The sequence below is a fragment of the Ornithodoros turicata genome, unplaced genomic scaffold, assembly GCF_037126465.1.
Source record: "Ornithodoros turicata isolate Travis unplaced genomic scaffold, ASM3712646v1 Chromosome14, whole genome shotgun sequence".
Lineage (NCBI taxonomy): Eukaryota > Metazoa > Arthropoda > Arachnida > Ixodida > Argasidae > Ornithodoros > Ornithodoros turicata.
This window is the reverse complement of record NW_026999314.1, coordinates 1,335,920-1,359,856: the sequence shown is the minus strand read 5'-3', so window position 1 is coordinate 1,359,856 and position 23,937 is coordinate 1,335,920. Positions and strand designations below refer to the sequence as shown.

The following is a 23,937-nucleotide window of genomic DNA, read 5'->3' as shown; positions in this document are numbered from 1 at the left end:
TAGTACAGGCTAGCCCACGAGTCCCGCCGTGGCAATCACCTCCATGTTTCAGTAGCTCCCTGACTATGTTTAAGAAACAGAACACACCACCTGTTGTGCTCCAGCAGGAGTTTGAGTCCCTTAAAGAAAGTCTTGGGCAACACAGAGCCTTTTACACTGACGGTTCCAAAACACGCACTTCAGTCTCATGTGCAATGGTAACCGATGGATTCACACAGTCATATCGTCTACCTCACATGCTCTCAGTTTTTAATGCCGAAGTATACGGAATAATCCTGGCACTGAACTACATCTTAGAAGGTCACACCAAGTCATCGGTCATTTACACAGATTCTCTCAGTTCTTTTCAAGCAGTAGGCAACATAGGAATGTCAAAAAACCTTCTTGTACAAAAGGCCCAGTGCCTTGCTGCTAAGGTAATAAAAAAGGGCCTATCTTTGACATTCTGCTGGGTACCCAGTCATGTGGGTATAGCCGGTAATGAACTCGCTGATGCAGCTGCTACAGCTGCTCTTTCATCTGAGGTGAATCCTTTTGATGTACCATCCCAAGACCTCCGACCTACACTTATGAGGGCCATCAATAGCAGATGGCAGCAGCACTGGGATACACTACACACCAACAAACTTCACCTGGTTAAGCCCACCATTGTAAAACCGACACAGATTTTTAACAGTCGTCTTCATGAAGTTATTTCTGCCAGGTTGAGAATTGGGCACACTCATTTGACCCACAGTCACCTCCTCAGCAGTGAAGAGGCTCCATATTGCACTCGATGCGACGAGATGAAGTCTGTCCTCCACATGCTTATTACATTTCCATCACATGAAAACCCCGCAGGGGGCATCAGCGTACGCTGATGTTTGGTGAGTGGCGCCACCACGGACCCTAGCCCCCAGTCCCAAGGTGTTATCCGTACCGTGCCGAGGGGATGAAAGGCGAAGGGTAGAAGCCTTGAACGGTGGCGGTCGGGGTCTTGGTCAAGCCTCGGCCGATGGGTTTTCCTTGAAACTCCGGGACCTTCTCACGCGTATGGACGTGAAACGTGAGCGACTCTTAGGAGCGTCCATTTTCTAAAACCGCGCATGGTTAAAAATTCCTCTTCCTCTACGATCGGGGGCGGCAAACGTCCCCGGACCGAAGTATCTGAAACAAGAATGTCTACCAACTTCATAGCAAAATACATCGTGCTTTCAGCAACAGGAAATGACAAAGAAAAGATAGTCCCCCTGGGTAAGATGTCGCCGTTCTTCATCGAGAAGGCGGTGGCATCTCTGTCTAGACATATACCTGAGATCAAGCGCATGCGATCTGGCGACTTGTTAGTAAAGTGCACTTCTGAAACAGACTGTGAGGCCATTCTGAACACAAATGAAATGTTGGGAAAAAGAATATCAGCTTCCTTACACAAGACACTGAACACCAGCCGAGGCGTCATCGCCCTATCTGAACTCATTGACGTGCCCGTTGAGGAAATTCTTCTAAACCTGAAAGACCAGGACGTCATAGATGTACGAAAAATAAAAATAAGAAAGAACAATGAGTACATTACAACCCGCAATATTATTCTTACCTTTGATCGCCCAACTCTGCCTCAAAAGTTAAAAGTAGGATATCTGTCAGCAGAAGTTCGCCCATACATCCCAAATCCGTTGCGCTGCTTCCGTTTTAACAGATTCGGTCATGCTGCCGACTCGTGCCGTGGCTCCGCCTGTTGCGCACGGTGTGGGAAGCCTGACCACGAAACAAAAGAATGCAAAGGGCCAGACTGTTGTGTCAACTGCTCTTCTAACCACCCATCCTACTCGAGATCCTGTGCAAAATGGAAATATGAAAAGGAAGTCCTACATGTTAAAGTCACGCAGAACCTCACTTACCCAGAAGCCAGGAAAAAAGTAGCTCCCATCTTTTTCGAGAAATCTTTTGCCACAGCTGTAAAACAGAAAGTAAAACTAGTCACACAGTACACCCAGACCGAGCAGTCAATATTCACCCAGACCAACGCAAGTCAGATCCAAGGAGGTGCAGATCCACCTCCAACTCCCGAAATTCCTGTGGCGTCGCTAACACCGGCGCCACTCCTGTCCTCACAGTCCACGGAGGTTACATCCATGGATTGCGAGGACGAGACGAGCTCTGAGCGCTCCTTTGCGAGCACGAGCTCCCAAGTCCTCCAAAAGAATAAGGCTAGTCTGTCGGGGAGTGGGTCACTGCCTGACATATCTGACAAGGAGCTTGCGGCCGCGCGGAAAAAGCCCACGAGGCCACGGGTCACACCCCCAACAAAAAATAGGTAATGAAAGCTCTTCCTAGTCGGCAAAAGTTCCTGACACATGTCCTTCTTCTTAGTACTGCAATCATTATGCAGCACACAATTCTCCAATGGAATTGCCGTGGGTTACTATCTAATGTCGATGACGTCAACGATCTTTTCGAGAAGTATAACACATCATGTTTTTGTCTTCAAGAAACATATTTGAATACACAAACACAAAAACCCACTGCGTAGACACAATGTCTTTCGAAGAGATCGAACTGACGCCACCCGTGCATCCGGTGGTGTTGCGATCGTCACTCGAGGATCTCTCCCAACCAAAGCTGTTCACCTAGTTACAAACTTGGAAGCTGTAGCTGTGCAGGTGTGTCTAGACAGGATAGTCACCATCTGCTCAATCTATTTGCCACCATCAGGCACAATTACGCAAAGAGACTTAGAAAATGTGTGCAGCCAACTTCCTAGCCCTTTTATACTTCTGGGTGACTTCAATGCTCACAACCCACTTTGGGGCAGTACAAGAACGGACACACGAGGGAAAATGTTAGAGAAGTTCTTGTTATCAACATCCATCTGTATTTTAAACACAGGGGCACCTACATACATACACTCGTCAAGTCAATCTCTCTCAGCCTTAGACCTGTCCTTTTGCAGTCCATCTTTGTTTCAAGAGATAAAATGGACTGTAGAAGAAAACCCACTTGGGAGCGACCACTTCCCTGTGGTGTTAAAATATCTTGCGCCAGTGAACCCTCTAACAACACGCCCCCCTAGATGGAAACTCCAACTAGCCGACTGGAAGCAGTTTTCAGAAAGAAGTGACCTATCTTTAATTCCCTTTGATAGTATAATGATAGAAGAAGCTAATTGTCTTCTCAGCAACGTCATACTTGATGCAGCAACAGTATCTATTCCCCAGACATCTGGTCGCCTCCCAAAGCGACCTAAACCCTGGTGGAATAATGAATGCGAGGAAACTCGCAAACTTCAAAATCGTGCATGGGGTACATTTCGGAGATACCCCACCTCAGAAAATCTTTTACTTTTCAAAAAGGCAAGAGCGAAGGCCAGGTGGACACGAAAACAGGCTAAACGGTCCTCTTGGCGAACCTTCATATCTTCTCTATCTTGCAATACTCCATCCAAAATTGTATGGGACAGACTTCGCAAAATCAGAGGAGAACATATCAGTCATTCAGTCCCTCTTTTAGAAGTTAACGGTCAGGTATGCGAAAGCCTAGAAGAACAGGCTAATGCACTTGGGGAACACTTCGAAAGCATTTCAAGTTCCTCCCATTATAGCAGTGAATTCCTTAAAATTAAACAAAGGTCCGAAAAACAAAAGATTTCAGCAAATGGTGGAGACTGTTTTGAATATAATCAGCCTTTCACTATGATAGAATTGTCACGCTCCTTGTTGTCAGCAAAAGCGACTGCTCCTGGCCCAGACCGTGTTGCATACTCAATGCTACAGAACTTGTCTGACATATCAAAAAAATGTTTACTTCGGTTCTTCAACCTCGTTTGGGTACAGGGGACACTACCGTCTGCATGGAAAATTGCCACCATAATCCCTCTCCTGAAAGCCGGAAAGGAAGTTTCTTGTCCTGCCAGTTATCGTCCCATCGCTTTGACAAGCTGCATAGGCAAAACCTTTGAGCGAATGGTCAATAACCGTCTGGTTTATTTTCTTGAAATGAATAAGTGCCTATCAGAATTTCAATGTGGTTTTCGAATGGGGTGCTCCACAATGGACCACCTCGTTCGTCTAGAAACAACAATCCGTGAAGCCTTTGTCAGGAGACAACACTGCTTGTCAGTTTTCTTTGATTTGGAGAAAGCATACGACACTGCGTGGAGATATGGCATCCTACAGGATCTCCATTCGTTCGGTATACGGGGTCGTCTCTTTAAATGTATTGCTGATTTCCTACAACACAGAACATTCAGAGTTCAGCTGGGAACTACCTTATCCCGTTTGTTCGTGCAGGAGAATGGTGTCCCGCAGGGCTCTGTTCTGAGCGTCACGTTATTCCTTATCAAAATCAACTCTATAGCCAGTGTCATCCCACCCTCTATATCCTTTTCCTTGTATGTGGATGACATCGAGATATCTTGTTGTTCAGCGAGCTTACCCAGATGTGAACGACAGATGCAACTCTGTATAAATAAAATGGCAAAATGGTCCTCACATAATGGGTTTAAATTCTCTCCTGAAAAAACAATCTGCGTTCATTTCTCGAGAATCAGAGGAGTGTTTCCGTCTCCTGCGCTGCAACTTAATGAACAGGACATTCTTGTGAAATCAGAATGCAAATTTCTTGGCATTACGTTTGATTCAAAGCTCACTTTCAAGCCCCATATTCAAAACCTGAAGGCAAAATGTGTGAAGTCACTGAATCTACTGAAAATCATCTCTCATAGATCTTGGGGTGCAGACGAGGAGACACTCCGCCGTGTATATAGTGCCTGCATTCGGTCCAAGATAGATTATGGGTCTATCGTCTACGGCTCAGCCCGCCAATCTGTATTGAAAGCCCTAGACCCTGTTCATCACCAAGGGCTCAGGCTTATCCTTGGTGCGTTCCGAACATCTCCAGTCGAAAGTCTGTACGTGGAATCCCATGAATATTCGTTGAATAGAAGACGATTTTATCTTGGAGTATCATATGCTCTAAGAATAAGGAGTTATGCACAACACCCCGCACTGACTTGTGTTAAAAGTACACGTTTCAAACAGCTGTTTATTAACAGGCCTTCAGTAGTCCCCCCTCTTTCAATGAGAATTGAACGAGATATTGGGGATCACAATTTTTCTTCCTATAATTGCCAAGTTGTTGAATATGGGAAGGTGGTCCCACCTTGGGAACCACTTCCAAGCCATGATACCTCTTTGACTAAATACAGCAAACACAACACCTCTACACATGTACTACAGCAAGAATTCGCACACCTGAGGGAGAGTTTTGGGACTCACACAGAAATTTACACGGACGGATCAAAGTCTAGTGCAGGTGTGACCTGTGCCATGACCTGTGGCACATGTGTGAGGTCACATCGTCTAAACAATATAGCATCTATCTTTACCGCAGAGATTTATGCAATCATCCTTGCACTTACGCACATTCTTCAAGGCTGTATCAAGTCTGCAGTTATATATACAGATTCTTTAAGTTCTGTAAATGCTATTTGCTGCATACGCAAACCAAAGAATTTTCTGATTCAGCGTGCACAGTCCTTAGTGAGTGTGGCACAAAAGAGAGGATATTCAGTTATTTTATGCTGGGTGCCTAGCCACACAGGCATACAAGGCAATGAGGTTGCTGACCGCGCTGCTGCTGCCGCAGCTTCAAAAGACATCAGTTCTTTTGAGATACCGATGCATGATATTAGGTCAGCACTTAGGAAATCACTGTATTCAAAATGGCAGAGTTTCTGGAACACTCAGACACACAACAAACTACACTTAGTTAAGCAACACATCCAAAGTTACGGAGACCGCCAGGAAAATCGTCTCTTGAGTGTTCTGCGAACGAGGTTGCGGATAGGCCACACCTTCCTCACGCACAAATTCTTACTCTGTGGAGAAGAGCCGCCACTGTGTGAGCACTGTGGCGAACTCCTCTCTGTCATCCACATTCTTATCACCTGCCCACACCACGAAATCCATCGCCAGCATCATTTTACAGAGTTTTATACGCATTTTTTGCCTCTTCATCCAGCGCTCTTGCTTGGCGATGAGGCTATTATCCCCTTCAGCAGAATTTTTAATTTTTTAAAAGACACTGGAATTGTAAGTCTTGTGTAGTTTTAGTCTTGTAGTTTAGATGTTACTTCTCTCCTTTTTTAAGTACTGCACCTACTTCTTGCTAGTTTTATTTTAATCACAGTGTTGGCGCATTATGACCTATGTAGTTAATGCGCCATTAAAACTCCAATCATCATCACCATCACATGAAACACACCGACTTCACCATTTCCACGAGCTCTACACATACCACACGCCTCTACATCCATCCCTTTTGCTGGGGGATGAGGCTCTTCTGCCATTTGAACGGGTGTTTAGTTTGTTTGAAGACGTTGGTGTTTTAAACGCATTGTAGTTTTAGCTTTATGTTCTTTTATTCTCTAACTGTACAGTTTTATCTTAGCTGAATCACTATACTTTTAATTAGTACTTTCCTTATCATTGTCTTGGCGCATTATGGCCTTCGTTGCTTATGCGCCAAGAAAACCTGAAACATCATCATCATCACCCAGACAGATCAGGCTGCCTATCAAAGTTCTTGAAGCCAACCAGGCCACGTCCGCCTTACTAAAGCCGAGTTTGAAGCAGGCCTTCCGCGTAGTAGTACAAGTGAGGCCCCGCGCACCAAACGCCACTCCCTCAATAACAACTTGCTGGTTAGGGAAACATTGACGCAGTGGCTCGTACTTCATTCTCTTCTCCGATGTTTTCTTTTCTAGCGTCCCAGCACTATTATCCCAGGCCACGGCGACATCCAGGATAGTCACCCGCTTGGCTTCATGTATCACGAGGTCGGGTTTCAAGCGGACTCCCTGTGCTGTAAATACTTGTTCTTGAGTCACCTTGGCCTGGGGGTTGTACTGGGTTATGAGTCGAGCCATCTGGTCACAGAGATAGTTGTGGCGTTCAATGCGGGGACCGTGGACGCGCTCGCAAAATTGGAGGATGTGGGCTGGTGTCTCTTCTCCCTGTCTGCAGTGGTGGCAGAGCCGATCTGCCGGGTCAGGTGCGTGCTTGTTCTACAGCGCCCGACACGGGTAAATTCCCGTTCTCAGGCGTAGGGCGCGAATCCTGTCTCCGTCCTCGAGGAGACGGGAGTCCTCAATGAGCCACCTGTTGGCGAAGGGGTCATTTTCGTGCGCGAAGTTCGATCTGATTTTATAGGTGTCCTTGATTTTGCTGAACCAGCGTTCGTGCGCTGCCTTGAGGATATCATTAAGCTCACGGGCCCCAGTTATGCCGACAGGAATGTTAACGTACTGGCACAATTTTTGCATGTGATCGTTCAATATCGTGTTAAAAATGATATCGACGAAAGGGTTGCCGAGACGAAGTAATCTGGCCAGCGATTTCAACTGGACCTGGACGGCCACGAACGCTAGTTGTAGGACTCCTAAGCCTCCTTTTCTTGAGAGCATCCGCACATGAGATGAGGGAAAAGATCCAGGGAGGTGCAGGAATTTCTTGACCTGGCGCGCGTTGAGCTTGTCAGTTTTTTCCGCATGTCCTATGACGCCCAGCGAATTCGCGAGAGTATACAGCTGGCGCTGAACAACTAGCTCCTTGAAGGCCCTTAGGCGCTGGAACGGTTTGAGTGCTGCTCTTGCGATGAGGTTCACTGTGTCATTGGTCCTTGGTTCGGTGAAGGCTGGCTCGCTGTGGACATGTATTCGTAGCCCCAAATACACGAGGGGGTTCTCTCGCTGGGAAGGCGGAATAGAACATCCAGCGACGATTATTGGCCTGACGTTATAGTCGTACCACCCTCGATCACTGCACCATTTCCAGCCAAAATATTGGGTCTTGACAGGGTTGATCTTTAGCTGGACGTTGTCAAGGTATCGCTCCGTGAGACGAACTAGTTCTTGTAGGGCCTCGTGATTATCAGATAGTAGAAGCAAATCATCGGCGAAAGCCATCGCCGCTGCCGATGCGTCACCCGCATGGTAACCAAGTCCAGAGGTGTTCAATTCGTGCAGGAGGGGGTCGAGCACACAATTAAACAGGAAAGGCGACAACGGGTCGCCCTGCTTGATCCCCCTCCGCAGTGGAACTTGGACACCATCGGTAGTACCGCCAAGCCAGAATGTCGTGGTACAGCCTTCGTATAGATCTTGCAGAATGGTAATATACTTCTCAGAAAGGAATCTGCCCTGGAGCGCAGAGAAAATAGCGTAGTGGCCGATAGAATCGAACGCCTTCCTGAGGTCCAGGCTCGCCACGTGGAGAGGTTGATGCCTGCGCTTGGCGTGGCAGAACTGAGTGTGCATCCTAAGATGTACTCCTGGAGCGTGAAGAGTACACGGCCGTCAGCTCTATCTCGTCAGGTGTCACCTACATCTTCTATGCGCCCATCGTACTCCTTTTCTCACGGGTATTGAAGGTATCTGATTTGTGGGTGGCAGCCACCGGAGTGTTCTTTGCAGTTGGTCAACTTGTCGTATGTGGTCTGGCGTACACGGAGTGCCTCTACTACCTCCAATGCGTTGTTGGTATTCCATCTTTCGTGGGTCACGTGGGCATACGCACGCATCTCTCCAAGCTGTTGGCAGAAGATGAAGTTGGGAAGATCTTTTCATTCCTGGCGTCCTGTGAAGCCATCCTCCCCATCGTTGGTGAGGTGATCTTCACCAAGGTCTTTCAGTGGTCTCTGGACTTCTTCCCGGGGTTGGTGTACCTCATAGCTGCAGCCATTTGCCTATGCTCTGTCGTGCTGCTCGTGTACTGCGCCGGTATATCAAGCCACTCCTACACTCCACTGGAGAAGGGGAATGAAATAATCTGCGACGACGACGCCGTCGGCAACTGCAGCATCAGTGCTTGAGTTATACCGTGCGATAAAAAAAGTGATACAATGGCACCTACAAAGCAGAACATGGTAGAACGTACTCTGCTACATGAAAGTGATCACGTGATGCTGTTTTCAAACTGTGAAGTATCGGTAGTGGGCGAAACATAGCTGGGAAGACTATTTCATTCCACGGAAGTGTCGGGTAAATATGAAACATACATGTTAGAACATAGGAGCTTGAGAAAAGGGCAGTCATCTACACAGACTCCAAAAGTTTGATGATGGCAATCAAAACAAAACAACCAGCTAAAAATGCACTTTTGCACCATCTTTTGTTGTGTATCCAAAGACTTATCCAGAAAGGATATAATATACATTTCTGTTGGGTACCAAGCCATGTTGGTATCTCAGGGAACGAGCTTGCCGATGCTACGGCGAAAGGAGCGGAAACTGAGGTGCAAATTATGGCTATACCATTCCAGGATCACCGAACAGTGCTTAGGAGAGCCATGCTATCGTTATGGCAGGAGAGCTGGAATAAAGAAACAAAGAACAAGTTACACATGATTAAACCAGCAGTTAATGAATGGGGTAGCAGTTACAACAAAAACAGATTTTATGAAGTTACATTTGCAAGACTTCGGATTGGACATACCAACATGACGCATCTTCACTTACTGTTAGGTGAAGAGCAGCCAGAATGCCATCATTGTTGCGAACCTTTGACAGTAATACATATTCTTCTGACATTTCCTTTATATGAACATCATCGCCGCACATACTTCTCGACGTTTTATCGATATCACATCCCTTATCACCCTTCTCTCCTGCTGAGTGAGGAACCAGTTGTGCCACACATAAATGTCATCAAATTTTTAGAGACCACTAAGCTTATGAGTAGCCTGTAAAAGCTTGGTTCATTTAACAGTTTTTAGAGCATCTATTTTATGACGTGCTAAACAGTATTTTTATTAATCCATCCATACCCCCCCGCAGGGGGCACCGGCTTCAGTTGGTGTTTGGTGAGTGGCGCCACCACGGACCCCAGCCCCCAGTCCTAAGGTGTTAACCGTACCGTGCCGAGGGGATTTAAGGTGAAGGGTAGAAACCTTGAACGGTGGCGGTCGGGGTCTTGGTCAAGCCCCGGCCGATGGGTTTTCTTTAAAACTCCGGGACCTTCCCACATGTATGAATGTGAAGTGTGGGTGACCATCTGGAACATTCGTTTACTTTAACCTTATATGGGTAAAAATTCTATTCCTTCCTCGATCGCGGGCGGTAAGCGCCCGCGGACCGAAGTTTTCAAACAGGCGTTTGACGCCTTTCAAAATAAATACATTGTTGTAAGCAGTGTGAACTCAGAGACTGAAAAAAACACTCCACTCGGGAAAATGTCACCGTTCTTCATCGAAAAGGCGGTGGCATCTCTGTCAAAGAACGTGAAAGAAATCAAACGCCTTAGATGCAATGCTGCAATGCACTTCTGAAGCCGACTGCGAGCGTATACTGAACACACAGGAGATGCACGGGATCAAAATATCAGCAACCTTGCATAGGACCCTTAATACCTGCCGTGGTGTCGTGTCACTAGCGGAACTCATTGACGTTCCATCAGAAGAGATACTGGAAAATCTAAAAAGCCAAAAAGTGATTGATGTCAGGAAAATAAAAATCCGGAAAAACAACGAGTATATAACAACGCGCAACACAATACTTACGTTCGACTGTCCGACTTTACCAGAAAGGCTAAAGGTAGGGTATCTGACTGCAGAGGTGCGTCCATATATCCCTAATCCACTCAGATGCTTCAAGTGTAACCGCTTTGGCCATCCTTCCGATGCTTGCAGAGGTTCTGCGTGCTGTGTCCGCTGCAGCAGGCAGGACCACGACTCTAAGGAGTGCAGAGGGCCGGATCACTGTGTCAACTGCGCAGGTGACCACCCTTCGTACTCTAGGTCTTGTCCAAAGTGGAAGTTTGAGAAAGAGGTGATGCACATCAAAGTCACACAGAAACTAAGTTATCCAGAAGCCAGGAAGAAGGCATCTCCGTTCTCGTTCCAGAAATCCTTTTCATCCTTTCAGAAACCAAGGATGATGTCATGTGCAACACAGACAGATAATACCATACAAAGTGATGTAACATGTACAACTCTTTCTCAAACACCAACTCCTGTAGCAGTAACCACAGATTCCCAATCCTCTTCCGCGGCGTCATTTTCACAGACGCCGCCTTCGTCATCGCAAACTGTGGAGGCAAGCTCCATGGAATGCGATGACGACACGAGCTCGCAAGGCTCCTTTACGAGCGTGAGCTCACAAACAAAAAGGAAGCCTAAGAGCAGTATGTCGGGGAGCGGCTCACTCCCCGATATATCACCTAAGGAACTTGCGGCTGCTCGGAAGAAAACTCCGAGGCAGCCCATAATGCCCCCAAAGAAGAAATAATGAAATCTTCTTTACACAGTACACACTTTCCAATGACGAAGACGCCTCTTGTGCACACCTTTTTCATTTTCTATACTATGGCGATCCTTCAGTGGAATTGTCGAGGGCTTCTCACTAATCTTGATGATGTCAATGATCTTTCGGACAGGTATGATACACTCTGTTTTGCACTACAAGAGACTTATCTTAATCCACAACAGATACATACACTCCGGAGATGGAACCTGTTCCGAAACGATCGGGTTGATGCAACACGTACATCTGGAGGTGTTGCTATCCTTACACCAAAAACCCTCCCTACAAAGCACCTTCCACTGAAAACAGCACTTGAGGCAGTTGCCGTTCAAATATGTCTTCAGGGGGTCATAACTGTATGTTCCTTATACCTACCACCATCAGCTGTGGTAGACCAAAACACACTGGAAACTTTAATTGACGAGCTCCCATCGCCTTTCCTCTTACTGGGAGATTTTAATGCCCATAACTGCTTATGGGGAAGCTCAAGAGTCGACAGGCGAGGAAAAATGATGGAAAATATATTACTTTCTAGAGCTATCTGTCTTCTTAACAAAGGAAGTCCCACTTATGTAAGTAGCGCTAGTCAGTCTTTCTCCGCTATCGACATCTCTTTGTGCAGCCCATCAGTGTTTCAAAGCATTGACTGGGCAGTGGACCAGAATCCTCGGGGTAGCGATCATTTTCCTGTAGTTCTGAAAGTGCATAATGTACCAACCACCCTAGATACACGTCCACGTCGGTGGAAACTGTCACAGGCTGATTGGAATCTCTTCAAGGAAGAAGCCAATCTCCTAACACCATCTTTCCAAGGGTTAAGTATAGAAGATGTCAATAATCTTATTACGGACACCATTATAAATGCTGCTCAACAGTCCATCCCACAAACATCCGGTCGCCTCCCTAAGCGCTCCAAGCCTTGGTGGACAAGCGACTGCGAGACTACACGCAAAGAACAAAATCGGGCGTGGGGTGTGTTTCGGAGGCACCCCACCACACCAAACTTAGTCGCATTCAGGAAGGCACGTGCAAAAGCACGCTGGACACGAAGACAGGCAAAAAAAGAATCTTGGAAAAGTTTTGTATCTTCTTTGAATTGTAACACTCCTTCAAAACTTATATGGGACAGGCTAAGGAAAATCAAAGGAGACTACACAAGTTTCTCTGTCCCATTACTGCAGGTAAATGGCGTAGTTTGTCAGAATTTGGAAGAGCAGGCCGATGCCCTTGGGGAACATATGCAACATGTATCCAGCTCAGCTCACTATAGCAGGGATTTTTTGAAAATAAAATCATCTGCTGAGAAACAGACTATTCCAAGTGAGGGCGGTGACAAGTACCCATACAATTCACTCTTTACAATGACTGAGCTACAAAGGGCTCTATCATCCAGTAAAGTTACAGCCCCAGGTCCTGATCGCATTACCTACTCCATGATCCAGCATTTATCATCCACATCTTTAGAATCCCTTCTTGATTTCTTTAATCTTGTCTGGCGAGAGGGTTGTCTTCCGTCTGGCTGGAAGGTGGCAACCGTTGTCCCATTGTTAAAACCTGGAAAAGACTGCACAAACCCCTCCAGTTATCGACCCATAGCACTCACAAGTTGCCTAGGGAAAACTTTTGAGCGCATGGTTAATGATCGCCTGATGTATTTCCTTGAGGAAAATAAATGCCTAGATAAATTCCAGAGTGGCTTCAGAGCTGCGTGCTCGACAACAGATCAGCTGTTGCGGCTAGAGAGTGCCATCAGAGAACCATTTGTCCGAAGGCAGCATTGTGTGTCCGTATTTTTCGATATTGAAAAGGCCTATGATACCGCCTGGAGGTATGGTATTCTGCAAGATCTGCACACTCTGGGAATAAGCGGCCGCATGTTTCGCTGTATTGCCAATTTCCTTCAAGGACGATTATTCCGGGTCCAGGTTGGATCGACACTTTCTCGCCCATTCATACAAGAGAACGGTGTACCTCAAGGATCCGTCCTAAGTGTAACTCTATTCATCGTAAAGATGAACTCTATAGCAAGTGTCATTCCTCCTTCAGTCAGGTATTCACTGTATGTAGATGACGTTCAGATTTCTTGTTCCTCTTCCAGCGTCGCTAGGTGCGAACGTCAACTCCAACTCACAATAAACAAGTTGGTCAAATGGTCGCACGGAAATGGTTTCAAGTTTTCTCCGGAAAAGACAGTATGCGTCTCTTTCTCTAGGGTACGGGGAGTGTTCCCCGAACCAACACTTAAAATGGGCAGCCACGACATTAACGTAAAGCCCGAGCATAAATTCCTTGGACTTATATTTGACCGGAAATTGACTTTTCTTCCTCACCTCAAACACCTCAAGGTAAAGGCCATTAAATCTCTAAATCTTCTAAAAGTGCTTTCTCACCGGTCCTGGGGAGCAGATCGTGACACACTCAAGAAGATCTACGTCTCCACTGTTCTATCCAAGTTGGATTATGGGTGTGCTGTGTATGGTTCAGCACGGCCATCTACACTCAAAATCCTCGATCCAATACACCACCAAGGACTGCGTTTAGTACTCGGAGCATTCAGAACTTCTCCGATACAAAGTCTATACATAGAAGCGAATCAGTGGTCTTTAGAGAGACGTAGGTTTTACCTCGCTGCTTCATATGCACTTAGAATCAGGGGTCACCCCGAGAACCCAGCATATCAATGTGTGAAAGATACACCATTCAGACAGCACTTCTTGAACAGACCTTCAGCCGTGCCTTCTTTTAGCGTTAGAATGTCACAAGCAGTCGAACACTATGGCTTTCCAGAATACAACTCTATGATTCTTGAGACAACTAAGAAAACCCCTCCATGGCAGCCCCCTCCAAGATGCAACGTATCCCTTTCCAGATACAACAAGCGTGATACTGCTAACAGTGTACTCCAGCAGGAATTTGAGGTGTTAAAGGATAGCTTTGGCAGCCATGTAGAGTTGTACACTGATGGCTCAAAGACCGTTTCCGGGGTATCGTGCGCTATGGTCACTGGCACAGTTACAAGGTCACATCGTTTGAAGGTCACCATGTCTGTCTTCACAGCGGAAGTGTATGCCATAATTTTAGCCCTGAATTATATCTTACAAAATTGTATCAAATCATCAGTCATATACACAGACTCTTTGAGTTCCTTACAGACTATCTGTAGCATTCATTGCACAAAAGACCCCATTGTCCATCGTGCAAGGCGAATTGCAAGCACTATAGCTAACAGGGCTTATCGGTTACTGTTCTGCTGGGTACCCAGCCATGTTGGGATACCTGGAAATGAAAAAGCCGATCGAGCAGCTGCTGCTGCCCTAACAAACGACATTACGGCTTTCGACATTCCATCAAAAGATCTCAGGATATGTTTAAAAAGCAGCATTAACAGACACTGGCAGAGCTTTTGGGACCAACAGACAAGCAACAAATTACATGCTATAAAACCCAAGATAGGCCCTTCCCCATCTGCATCAAATCGACTGTATGAGGTGCTATCTTGTCGGCTCCGTTTGGGACACACATACTTAACACATGGATATCTCTTACGGGAAGAAGATCCTCCCGAGTGCAATCACTGTGGGGAACAACTCTCAGTCCTCCATATCCTCATTGTATGCCCAGCGTATCAGCATCTTCGTGAACGTCATTTTGTTTTATTCTATAGAAACTTCTTACCACTGCACCCGGCGCTTTTGCTGGGCGATGAAAGTTTCATACCCTTTGAAAAGATCTATATGTTTTTTAGAGATACCGAGTTTTTAAAGGATCTGTGATTTTAACTACTAACCCAGCACTCAACACTGTTTTAGTAAATACACAAATTTTACACAGATAAAACTTACACTGGTATTTGGCGCATTATGGCCTTAGTAGCTAATGCGCCAGAAAAACCCAAATCAAATCAAATCAAATCAAAACATCCATACCCATTAATTCACCTTGTGCTCACATTCGTCATTGATTTGGCGCTTTTTGGCCTTAGTTGCCCTCGCGCCACTAAACTTCCAACTACACACTTAGGAGCTTAGGAGTGGAATGGCGTTTATTTGGCTACCGAAAGAACACAGTATATTCCCCCGCTGTTACACCATACCTTTTCAATTTTCTCTTGAGATGCAGGATCCGAATGTGGAGAAAAGCTTCGAATGAGTGGAATGGGGTTTATTTGGCTAAAAACTATGATGTCCCCAAAAAAGGGGTAAAAGAAAAACGTCTTGGCTAAGCGAATGCCTTGGGGCCCGACCCGCGAACGGGCCAGCGATGGTCAGCCAATGGGCCCCAATGGTCTCCTGTTACCAAAACCGCAAGAAGAAACAGTAAAAACAAAAAACTAGGACTAAAACAGTCGCAGTCTAAAAACCAAGCGCTAAAACATCCACAGGGAAATCGAGGAGGCAGATTCACACCATCTTGTTAAAGCGCGAGAGGCATATGATGCCCGGCGTCGGGAACTTGGCGCCCCCATCGCCCGGCAGCAGCCGCAGTAGCCCCCTCCTGCACCAACGGTTGGGTCGCCGCAGGAGGGAGACCCCCACGTATAGCTGTGCGTGGCTTCCCCGTGTCTGGGGAAAAGGGGGTCCTGGCGGTTGAGTGGACCCGGAGGTTGTTTCGGACCCTTCGGGGCCCCTCCGGGAAAGCAATACACCGCTTTGGCCCCTGCTTCCCATAGTCGGGTGGTCCTGGAAGGCCCGGCCAGGATTATTCAGCTAGTCGCCATCTCCCTTTTCATTACTTTCTCTTCCTTGGTCTCCTTCCCTCTCTCTCCTTTTCCTCTTTTCACCTTCTTTGGTGGCAAGGGTCAACCTTGGGCAGTCTTTCACTCTCCAGAAGCTGCACTAGGGTATAGTGCAGGGGAAGTGTTAACGTGCAGACCGTACGTTCCCCTGGTTGGGCTCGGTGGTGGGCGGCACCCCACTGCACTGAATTACATGCATATCTTGATGGAATCAGCTAGCAAAAAAAATCATGATCGACCCTTGAAAAGGGGTCGCACCGATAGAGTTAGACTAGATGTCGTAGGTTTAAACCGGGAACCCTGGTTCCCCAAAGTACTTGTGATAAAATCTGACAATGAATCCAAACCCCTCGCTAAAGTATCACCATTTCTAGTAGCAAAGGAACTAGAGAAACTTCTAGGCAAGTCTTACAATGCTAAAAAGCTAAACACTGGGGATCTTCAGGTTGAAGTCCACACACAACAACAGAGTACCGCACTCCAAGCAGTGAAACAGGTTGGTGACATCAAAGTTACGGTCACAACACACTGCACCTTAAACATAGTGAAAGGCGTGATCTCCGAGGATGAACTCCTTTCTTGTTCGGAAGCAGAGATCGAGGAAGGATTGAAGGATCAAGGGGTCGTATGTGCAAAGCGCATTGTGATGAGAAGGGATGGTAAGGAAGTCCAAACAATGCATGTAATACTCTCCTTTCAGTTACACACACTCCCGTCAGAGATCAAGGCTGGCTACATTAACTGTCACATACGACCATTCATTCCAAACCCCAGACGATGCTTTAAATGCCAACGTTTCGGCCATAGCTCCCAGATGTGTCGTGGACAACAAGTTTGCCCAAATTGTGCCGGTAACGACCACCCACCGGAGTCATGTAGCAAAGAATTTCACTGCGTAAATTGTCAAGGAGGCCATCCAACATATTCGAGGTCATGCCCACGCTGGAAAGACGAAAAAGACATACTCAGAATCAGGACCGAACAAAAACTGACATATAAGGCAGCGAAAGCACAGCTGGACTTTCAAAAGAAAGGAATGTTTTCTGAGGTGGTGCGTAGGGGAGTGGCACCACTCAGAGTATCCGTGGAGACCCAGACTCCTGGGCCTCCACTCCACACTCCCCAACCAGAACAGAGAGAGACACAAGTGTCCTCTCTGATTGCTTCGGTTGGGCTAAAAGCCAGCCCTCATGATGCAGCCACAACCTCTTCAGAGGCTGGTGGCTCCCTTTCAGTTTGGGATGGGGTTACCAAGGATTCCTCCCAGACAAGCACACTAAACATGGAGGTCGATGATGACGACCGCGCGTCGCAGAAGTCGTCATCGAGTCTTCCAAGCACCTTCTCCCAAGCGAAAGAGAAACGCGAGAGGACAACCGGTAGAGGCAGGGGCGCAAAAGCAAACGAACAGCAGAAACAACAACTGCGGAGAGTTCAAGCCCCCTAAATGCAATTCTTGGTTCCCAAGCTGCACAGTAGAGGTTTTAATGTCTTTATCTTTCTTTGTACTGCGCTCGCCATCTTTATTTCATTTATTATGATGGGAAGTTTCATTCAATGGAACTGCCGTGGAATGCTGTCAAATCTGGATGACGTCAATGATCTTTTCGACCGATACAATGCGGCATGTTTCTGTCTGCAGGAGACTTATCTAAACACGAACACTTTGAATCCACTTCGCAGACATAACGTCTTCAGAAAAGATCGAACAGACGCAGCACGTGCATCTGGCGGCGTAGCGATTGTCACACGAGGATCCTTTCCAACTAAGCAAGTACAATTAGTGACACAGTTGGAGGCTGTGGCTGTGCAGATCTGTCTCGATAAAGTTGTGACAGTCTGCTCAGTTTACTTGCCACCAGCAGCAACTGTCACACAAACAGACATAGAAAGTTTATATAGTCAGTTGCCACAGCCTTTTCTACTTTTGGGTGATTTTAATGCCCATAATCCTCTTTGGGGTAGCATAAGGGTTGACTGCAGGGGACAGATGCTGGAAGCAGTCCTCTCATCATCTATGATCTGCCTCTTAAACACAGGATCACCAACTTATTTACATACTCCAACTCAGACTTTCTCTGTTTTAGACCTGTCCTTCTGCAGCCCATCACTTTTCCAGGATGTAGAATGGACAGTTGAGGCAAACCCCTTTGGAAGCGACCACTTCCCAGTGATCTTGAAATATCTTCCAGTAGCTAATACACTCACAACACGTCCTCCGAGATGGAGACTCCAGGACGCTGACTGGAGTTGTTTTAGTGAGAAGTGCGACCTCAGTCTGATCCCATTGAATCATGTAGCAATTGATAATGCTAACGACCTCATCACAAATGTTATCATACAAGCAGCAACTGAAAGTATTCCACAGTCTTCTGGCCGCCTGCCCAAGCGCCCAAAGCCTTGGTGGACGGCCGAATGTGAGGAGACACGCAAACTTCAAAACCGTGCTTGGGGGGTATTCCGAAGATATCCAACCGCAAATAACCTCTTGCTTTTTAAAAAAGCGAGGGCCAAAGCAAGATGGACACGCAAACAAGCAAAACGGTCATCTTGGCGCGGTTTCGTGTCATCTTTAGCCGGTCATACCCCATCCAAAATTGTTTGGGATAGGATCCGAAAGATCAAGGGACAGCATATCGGTTACAGCATCCCTCTTTTATGTATTAATGGCCAATCAAACAACAACCTAGAAGAACAGGCCAATGCTCTCGGAGAACACTTTGAAAATGTCTCAAGCTCATCACATTATTCCAGGGAATTCAGAACAATAAAATCCAACGCAGAAAAACGAGTAATTCCAATGAATGGTGGTGAAGAGCTTTTGTATAACCAGCCCTTTACAATGATGGAGCTTCTAAGATCTTTATCATTTCGAAACGTCACATCCCCAGGACCAGACAGGGTCACCTACTCAATGCTACAACACTTATCAGAACAGTCTAAAATTTCTCTACTAGAGTTCTTTAACAAAGTTTGGTCCAAGAGCACAATGCTATCTGCTTGGAAGACTGCTACCATCATCCCAATCCTGAAACCTGGAAAGGATTCCTCAACGCCAAGTAGTTACAGGCCGATCGCCCTCACGAGCTGCATTGGAAAGACATTTGAACGAATTGTTAACAACCGTCTTGTGCACTATCTGGAGGAGAATAACTGCTTGTCGCAATTTCAGTGTGGGTTTCGAATGAGATGCTCAACAACCGATCATCTCATTCGTTTGGAAACAACCATTCGGGAAGCTTTTGTCAGAAGGCGCCACTGCGCATCAGTTTTCTTTGATCTTGAAAAAGCTTATGATACCACGTGGCGGTATGGTATCCTGCAAGATCTCTATTCCCTTGGAATACGTGGGCGCCTTCTGAGATGTATCGCTAACTTTCTGCAGGATAGATCGTTTAGAGTCCGCCTTGGCGAACTTCTCTCTCGTCCATTTATGCAAGAAAATGGAGTCCCACAGGGCTCCGTTCTGAGTGTCACCCTGTTCCTTGTAAAAATCAATTCTGTCGCACAAGTTATCCCACCTTCCATAACATACTCTTTATACGTAGACGACATTCAAATGTGTTGCTCCTCGACGAATTTAACAGTGTGTGAGAGGCAGCTGCAGGTCGCTATAAACAAGCTGAGTAGATGGGCAACTCAAAATGGGTTCAGCTTCTCAACCGAGAAAACTATCTCCGTTCTTTTTTCAAGGGTTCGAGGATTATTTCCCTCACTCTCACTTAAGTTAAATGGGTGTGACCTCCAGGTAAAAGACCAGCACAAGTTCCTGGGAGTCATCTTTGACACGAAGCTTACATTTCTTACCCACATCAAACACTTAAAAGTCAAATGCACAAAATCTATGAACCTCTTAAAAATTTTGTCCCATAGATCATGGGGTGCGGACCGTCAGACCCTTTACAGAGTTTATACCTCAACAATACGGTCCAAACTTGATTACGGGTGTGTGGTTTATGGTTCAGCCCGGCAATCCGTGCTTAAGGTCCTAGATCCAGTGCATCATTTAGGCTTGCGTCTGACACTTGGAGCTTTCCGCACATCACCAGTGGAAAGCCTTTATGTTGAGAGCAACGAATGGTCGCTAGAAAGGAGGCGGTTTTACCTGTCCGTTCAATACTTTTTTAGGGTAAAAGGATATGCCTATAACCCAGCCATTCCCTGTGTTGAAGACACATGCTATAAACAGCTGTTTCTTAATAAGCACACCGTTGTCCCTCCATTCAGCATGAGGGTCCTTCAAGGGTGTGAGGGTTATAACTTCCCCCATTGTGATTCCACGGTAGTACGGGCTACCTCGCGTATTCCACCATGGCAGTCTCCTCCGTGTTTTAATTATACCTTGACGAAGTGGAAGAAGCAGGACACCCCACCCGTCGTACTCCAGCAGGAGTTCGAGTCCCTAAAGGAAAGTCTTGGCAAACACCGTGCTTTTTATACAGATGGCTCAAAAACAGACACCGCCATATCATGCGCAATGATAACCGACGGATGTACACTTTCAAATCGTCTACCTCACGTACTCTCCATTTTTAGTGCTGAGGTATATGGTATCATAACTGCATTGAACTACATCGTACAATATCATATCAAGTCATCAGTCATCTACACGGATTCTCTAAGTTGTCTGAAAGCAATAGGCAACATGGGGATGTCAAAAAATCTGCTTGTGCGCAGGGCACAGTGCCTTGCCAGTAGAGTAACGAAAAAGGGCCTTTCTTTAACCTTCTGCTGGGTACCCAGTCATGTTGGTATACCCGGGAACGAACTCGCTGACACTGCTGCCACAGCTGCCCTTTCGTTAGAAATCAGCCATTTTGATGTACCCTCCCAAGACCTCCGCCCAGCACTTCTCAGAAGCATAAACAGCAAGTGGCAGCAGCATTGGGATACACAACATGACAACAAACTCCATCTAGTTAAACCAGCCGTAGGGAAACCAACCCCTGTTTTGAGCAATCGCCTCCATGAAGTTGTTTCCACCAGGCTCCGGATTGGCCACACCCATTTGACGCACGGTCACCTCCTCCGTAGGGAGGATCCCCCGTTCTGCACACGGTGTGGCGTATACAGTTCCGTCCTTCACTTTCTCATCACATGTCCATTGTATGAAACCCACCGACATCGTCATTTCCACGACTTTTACATATACAATTTACCTCTCCATCCTTCCCTTTTACTAGGGGATGAAGCTTTCGTGCCATTTGAACAGGTTCTTAAATTCTTCCAAAATATTGGTCTTTTAAATGCTCTCTAGTTTTACAGCTTTCTCTTATACCATTTGATTGGTAATCCGTTAGTTTTAACCAACCCGGCGTCGGGAACTTGGCGCCCCCATCGCCCGGCAGCAGCCGCAGTAGCCCCCTCCTGCACCCACGGTTGGGTCGCCGCAGGAGGGAGACCCCCACGTATAGCTGTGCGTGGCTTTCCCGTGGCTGGGGAAAGGGGGATCCTGGCAGTTGAGTGGACTCGGAGGTTGGTTTGGACCCTTCGGGGCCCCTCCGGGAAAACAACACACTGCTTTGGCCCCTGCTTCCCACAGACGGGTGATCCTGGAAGGCCCGGCCAGGACTATCCAGCTAGTCGCCATCTCGCTTTTCATTACTTTTTTCTTTCTTCTGCTCTCCCTCTATCTTTCCTCCTTTTCACCTTCTTTGGCGGCAAGGGTCAACCTTGGGCAGTCTTTTCACTCTCCAGAAGCTGCACTTGGGTATAGTGCAGAGGGATGTGTTAATGTGCAGTGCATGTTCCCTTGGTTGGGGTCGGTGGTGGCCGACACACCTACTGCACTGAACACCATATATTTTTTGCATGGACACTCAAACCTCTAAAAGACGTGATCGGCCTCCTAAAAGAAGCCGCAACGAGGCACTAACTATGAATCTTCTTAATGTGACTCAAGAACCCTGGTTCTCAAAGTTTCTTATCCTACACTCAGAAGACCAGAACTGCCCACTCGAAAAGATATCTCCCTTTGTGACTGCAAAGGCTCTAGAACAGTTAATAGGGAAATCCTATGAGGCCAAAAAGCTAAGAACAGGTGACATTCAGGTTCTAGTTCAGACCAAACAACAGAGCGCAGCCCTCCAATCACTAAAGAAAATTGGCGATACACCTGTATCTGTCACAGCACATCGCACTCTGAACATTGTTAAAGGTGTGATTTCTGTGGATGAATTGCTCCCATGCTCAGATACCGAAATAGAAGAAGGCTTACAAGATCAGGGAGTCGTGCTCGCAAAAAGAATTGTAATGCGCAGGGAAGGCAAGGAAATACCAACTAAGCATGTAGTCCTGTCCTTTCAGCTCCATACACTTCCTTCTTCCTTGAAGGCAGGATACATCAACTGTCAAGTAAGAGCATATGTTCCTAGCCCGAGGCGCTGCTTTAAATGCCAACACTTTGGACACAGCTCGCAGACCTGCAGGGGACATGCAACATGCCCAAAATGTGCTGAGAAAGACCACACACCAGAGCCTTGCCAAAGTAACGTAAAATGTGTAAACTATCGTGGCGAGCACCCCGTCTACTCCAGGTCGTGCCCCCGATTTCAAGAAGAAAAACAAATCTTAAAAATAAAGACAGAGCAAAACATCACATACAAAGCAGCTAAGACACAACTGGAATTTCAGAATAAAGGCACTTTTTCCGAAGTGGTGCGCAGGGGAGTGGCACCACTCGGAGTATCTGTGGAGACCCAGACTCCTGGACCTCCACTCCACACTCCCCAAAGAAAAGAGAGGGCCACGGAAGTGTCCCCTCAGGCTGGCCAAACTGCCAGCCCAAACGGGACGGCAACAACCTCATCAGAGGTTGCTGGCTCCCCTTCTGTTTGGGACGAGATTACAAGCTATCCGTCCCAAGCCCTAACCATGGAAGTTGACGACGACGACCGCTCATCACAGAAGTCGTCGTCGAGTCTTCCAGCTGGTTCTTCTCAGGGGAAGGACAAGCGGGAGAAGTCAGGTGGTAGAGGTAGAGGAAAGCATAAGGAGCAGCAGAAAATACCCCCACCAAGAATACAGGCTCCAAAAAGCCATGCAGAGACAACACAAAATTCACATAAAATACACACACTACACAATGCAGGTGTTCCTTTTCCTCCTCCTAATTACCTTAATGAAGCCTAGCATTATCCTTCAGTGGAATTGCCGAGGCCTGCTCGCAAATATAGATGATGTTCATGATGTTTGTGAAACACACACTGCCGCCTGTATTTGCTTGCAGGAAACTTATCTGAACCCCTGTAACCCTAATCCATTCAGACAATGGAATCTCTTTAGGAAGGACCGATCCAACACAGCACGGGCTTCTGGAGGTGTCGCAGTTCTGACACGAAAACACCTTCCTGCAAGGTACATTCCACTAAACACAACACTTGAGGCTGTTGCTATTCACATTTGTCTCGATAATGTAATAACTGTATGTTCTCTTTATCTTCCACCTTCGATAGCTGTTAAACAGAAACAAATAGAAGATATTTTGGACCAGCTTCCCGCACCGTTCATTCTGCTTGGAGATTTCAATGCACACAACATCTTGTGGGGGAGCCAAAAAACCGATAGTCGTGGGAGAATGTTGGAACGAGTCCTCCTTGCAAGGCCTGTCTGCTTACTAAATACGGGATTGCCAACGTATGTAAACTCTGCATCAAGGTCGTTTTCCGCAATAGACATCTCCTTGTGCAGTTCTTCTCTTTTCCACTGCATGGACTGGAGAGTTGAACAGAATCCCCGAGGTAGCGATCATTTTCCGGTTATTATTAAATTGCATGGTTACACTAACAACATAAAAACTCGTCCACCACGGTGGAAATTACAAGAGGCAAATTGGGACATATTTGAAAGAGAAGCAAATTTCCTGTCTTCTGCTTTTCAGGGTTTGAATGTTGAGGAGGCAAATAAATTGGTCACTCACACAATTATAA

General features: G+C 46.6%; 2 protein-coding genes across 2 annotated transcripts; both read left to right on the top strand.

Moving 5' to 3' along the window:
* Nucleotides 1-1,238: 1,238 nt before the first annotated feature.
* On the top strand, nucleotides 1,239-2,297 carry LOC135372292 (uncharacterized). The gene has a single exon (XM_064605938.1). It carries the CDS (start codon nucleotides 1,239-1,241, stop codon nucleotides 2,295-2,297), a length of 1,059 nt encoding a protein of 352 aa, XP_064462008.1.
* Nucleotides 2,298-21,886: 19,589 nt separating this feature from the next.
* Nucleotides 21,887-23,140, top strand: LOC135372291 (uncharacterized). The gene has a single exon (XM_064605937.1). The coding sequence runs from the start codon at nucleotides 21,887-21,889 to the stop codon at nucleotides 23,138-23,140; it is 1,254 nt and encodes a 417-aa protein (XP_064462007.1).
* Nucleotides 23,141-23,937: the final 797 nt, after the last annotated feature.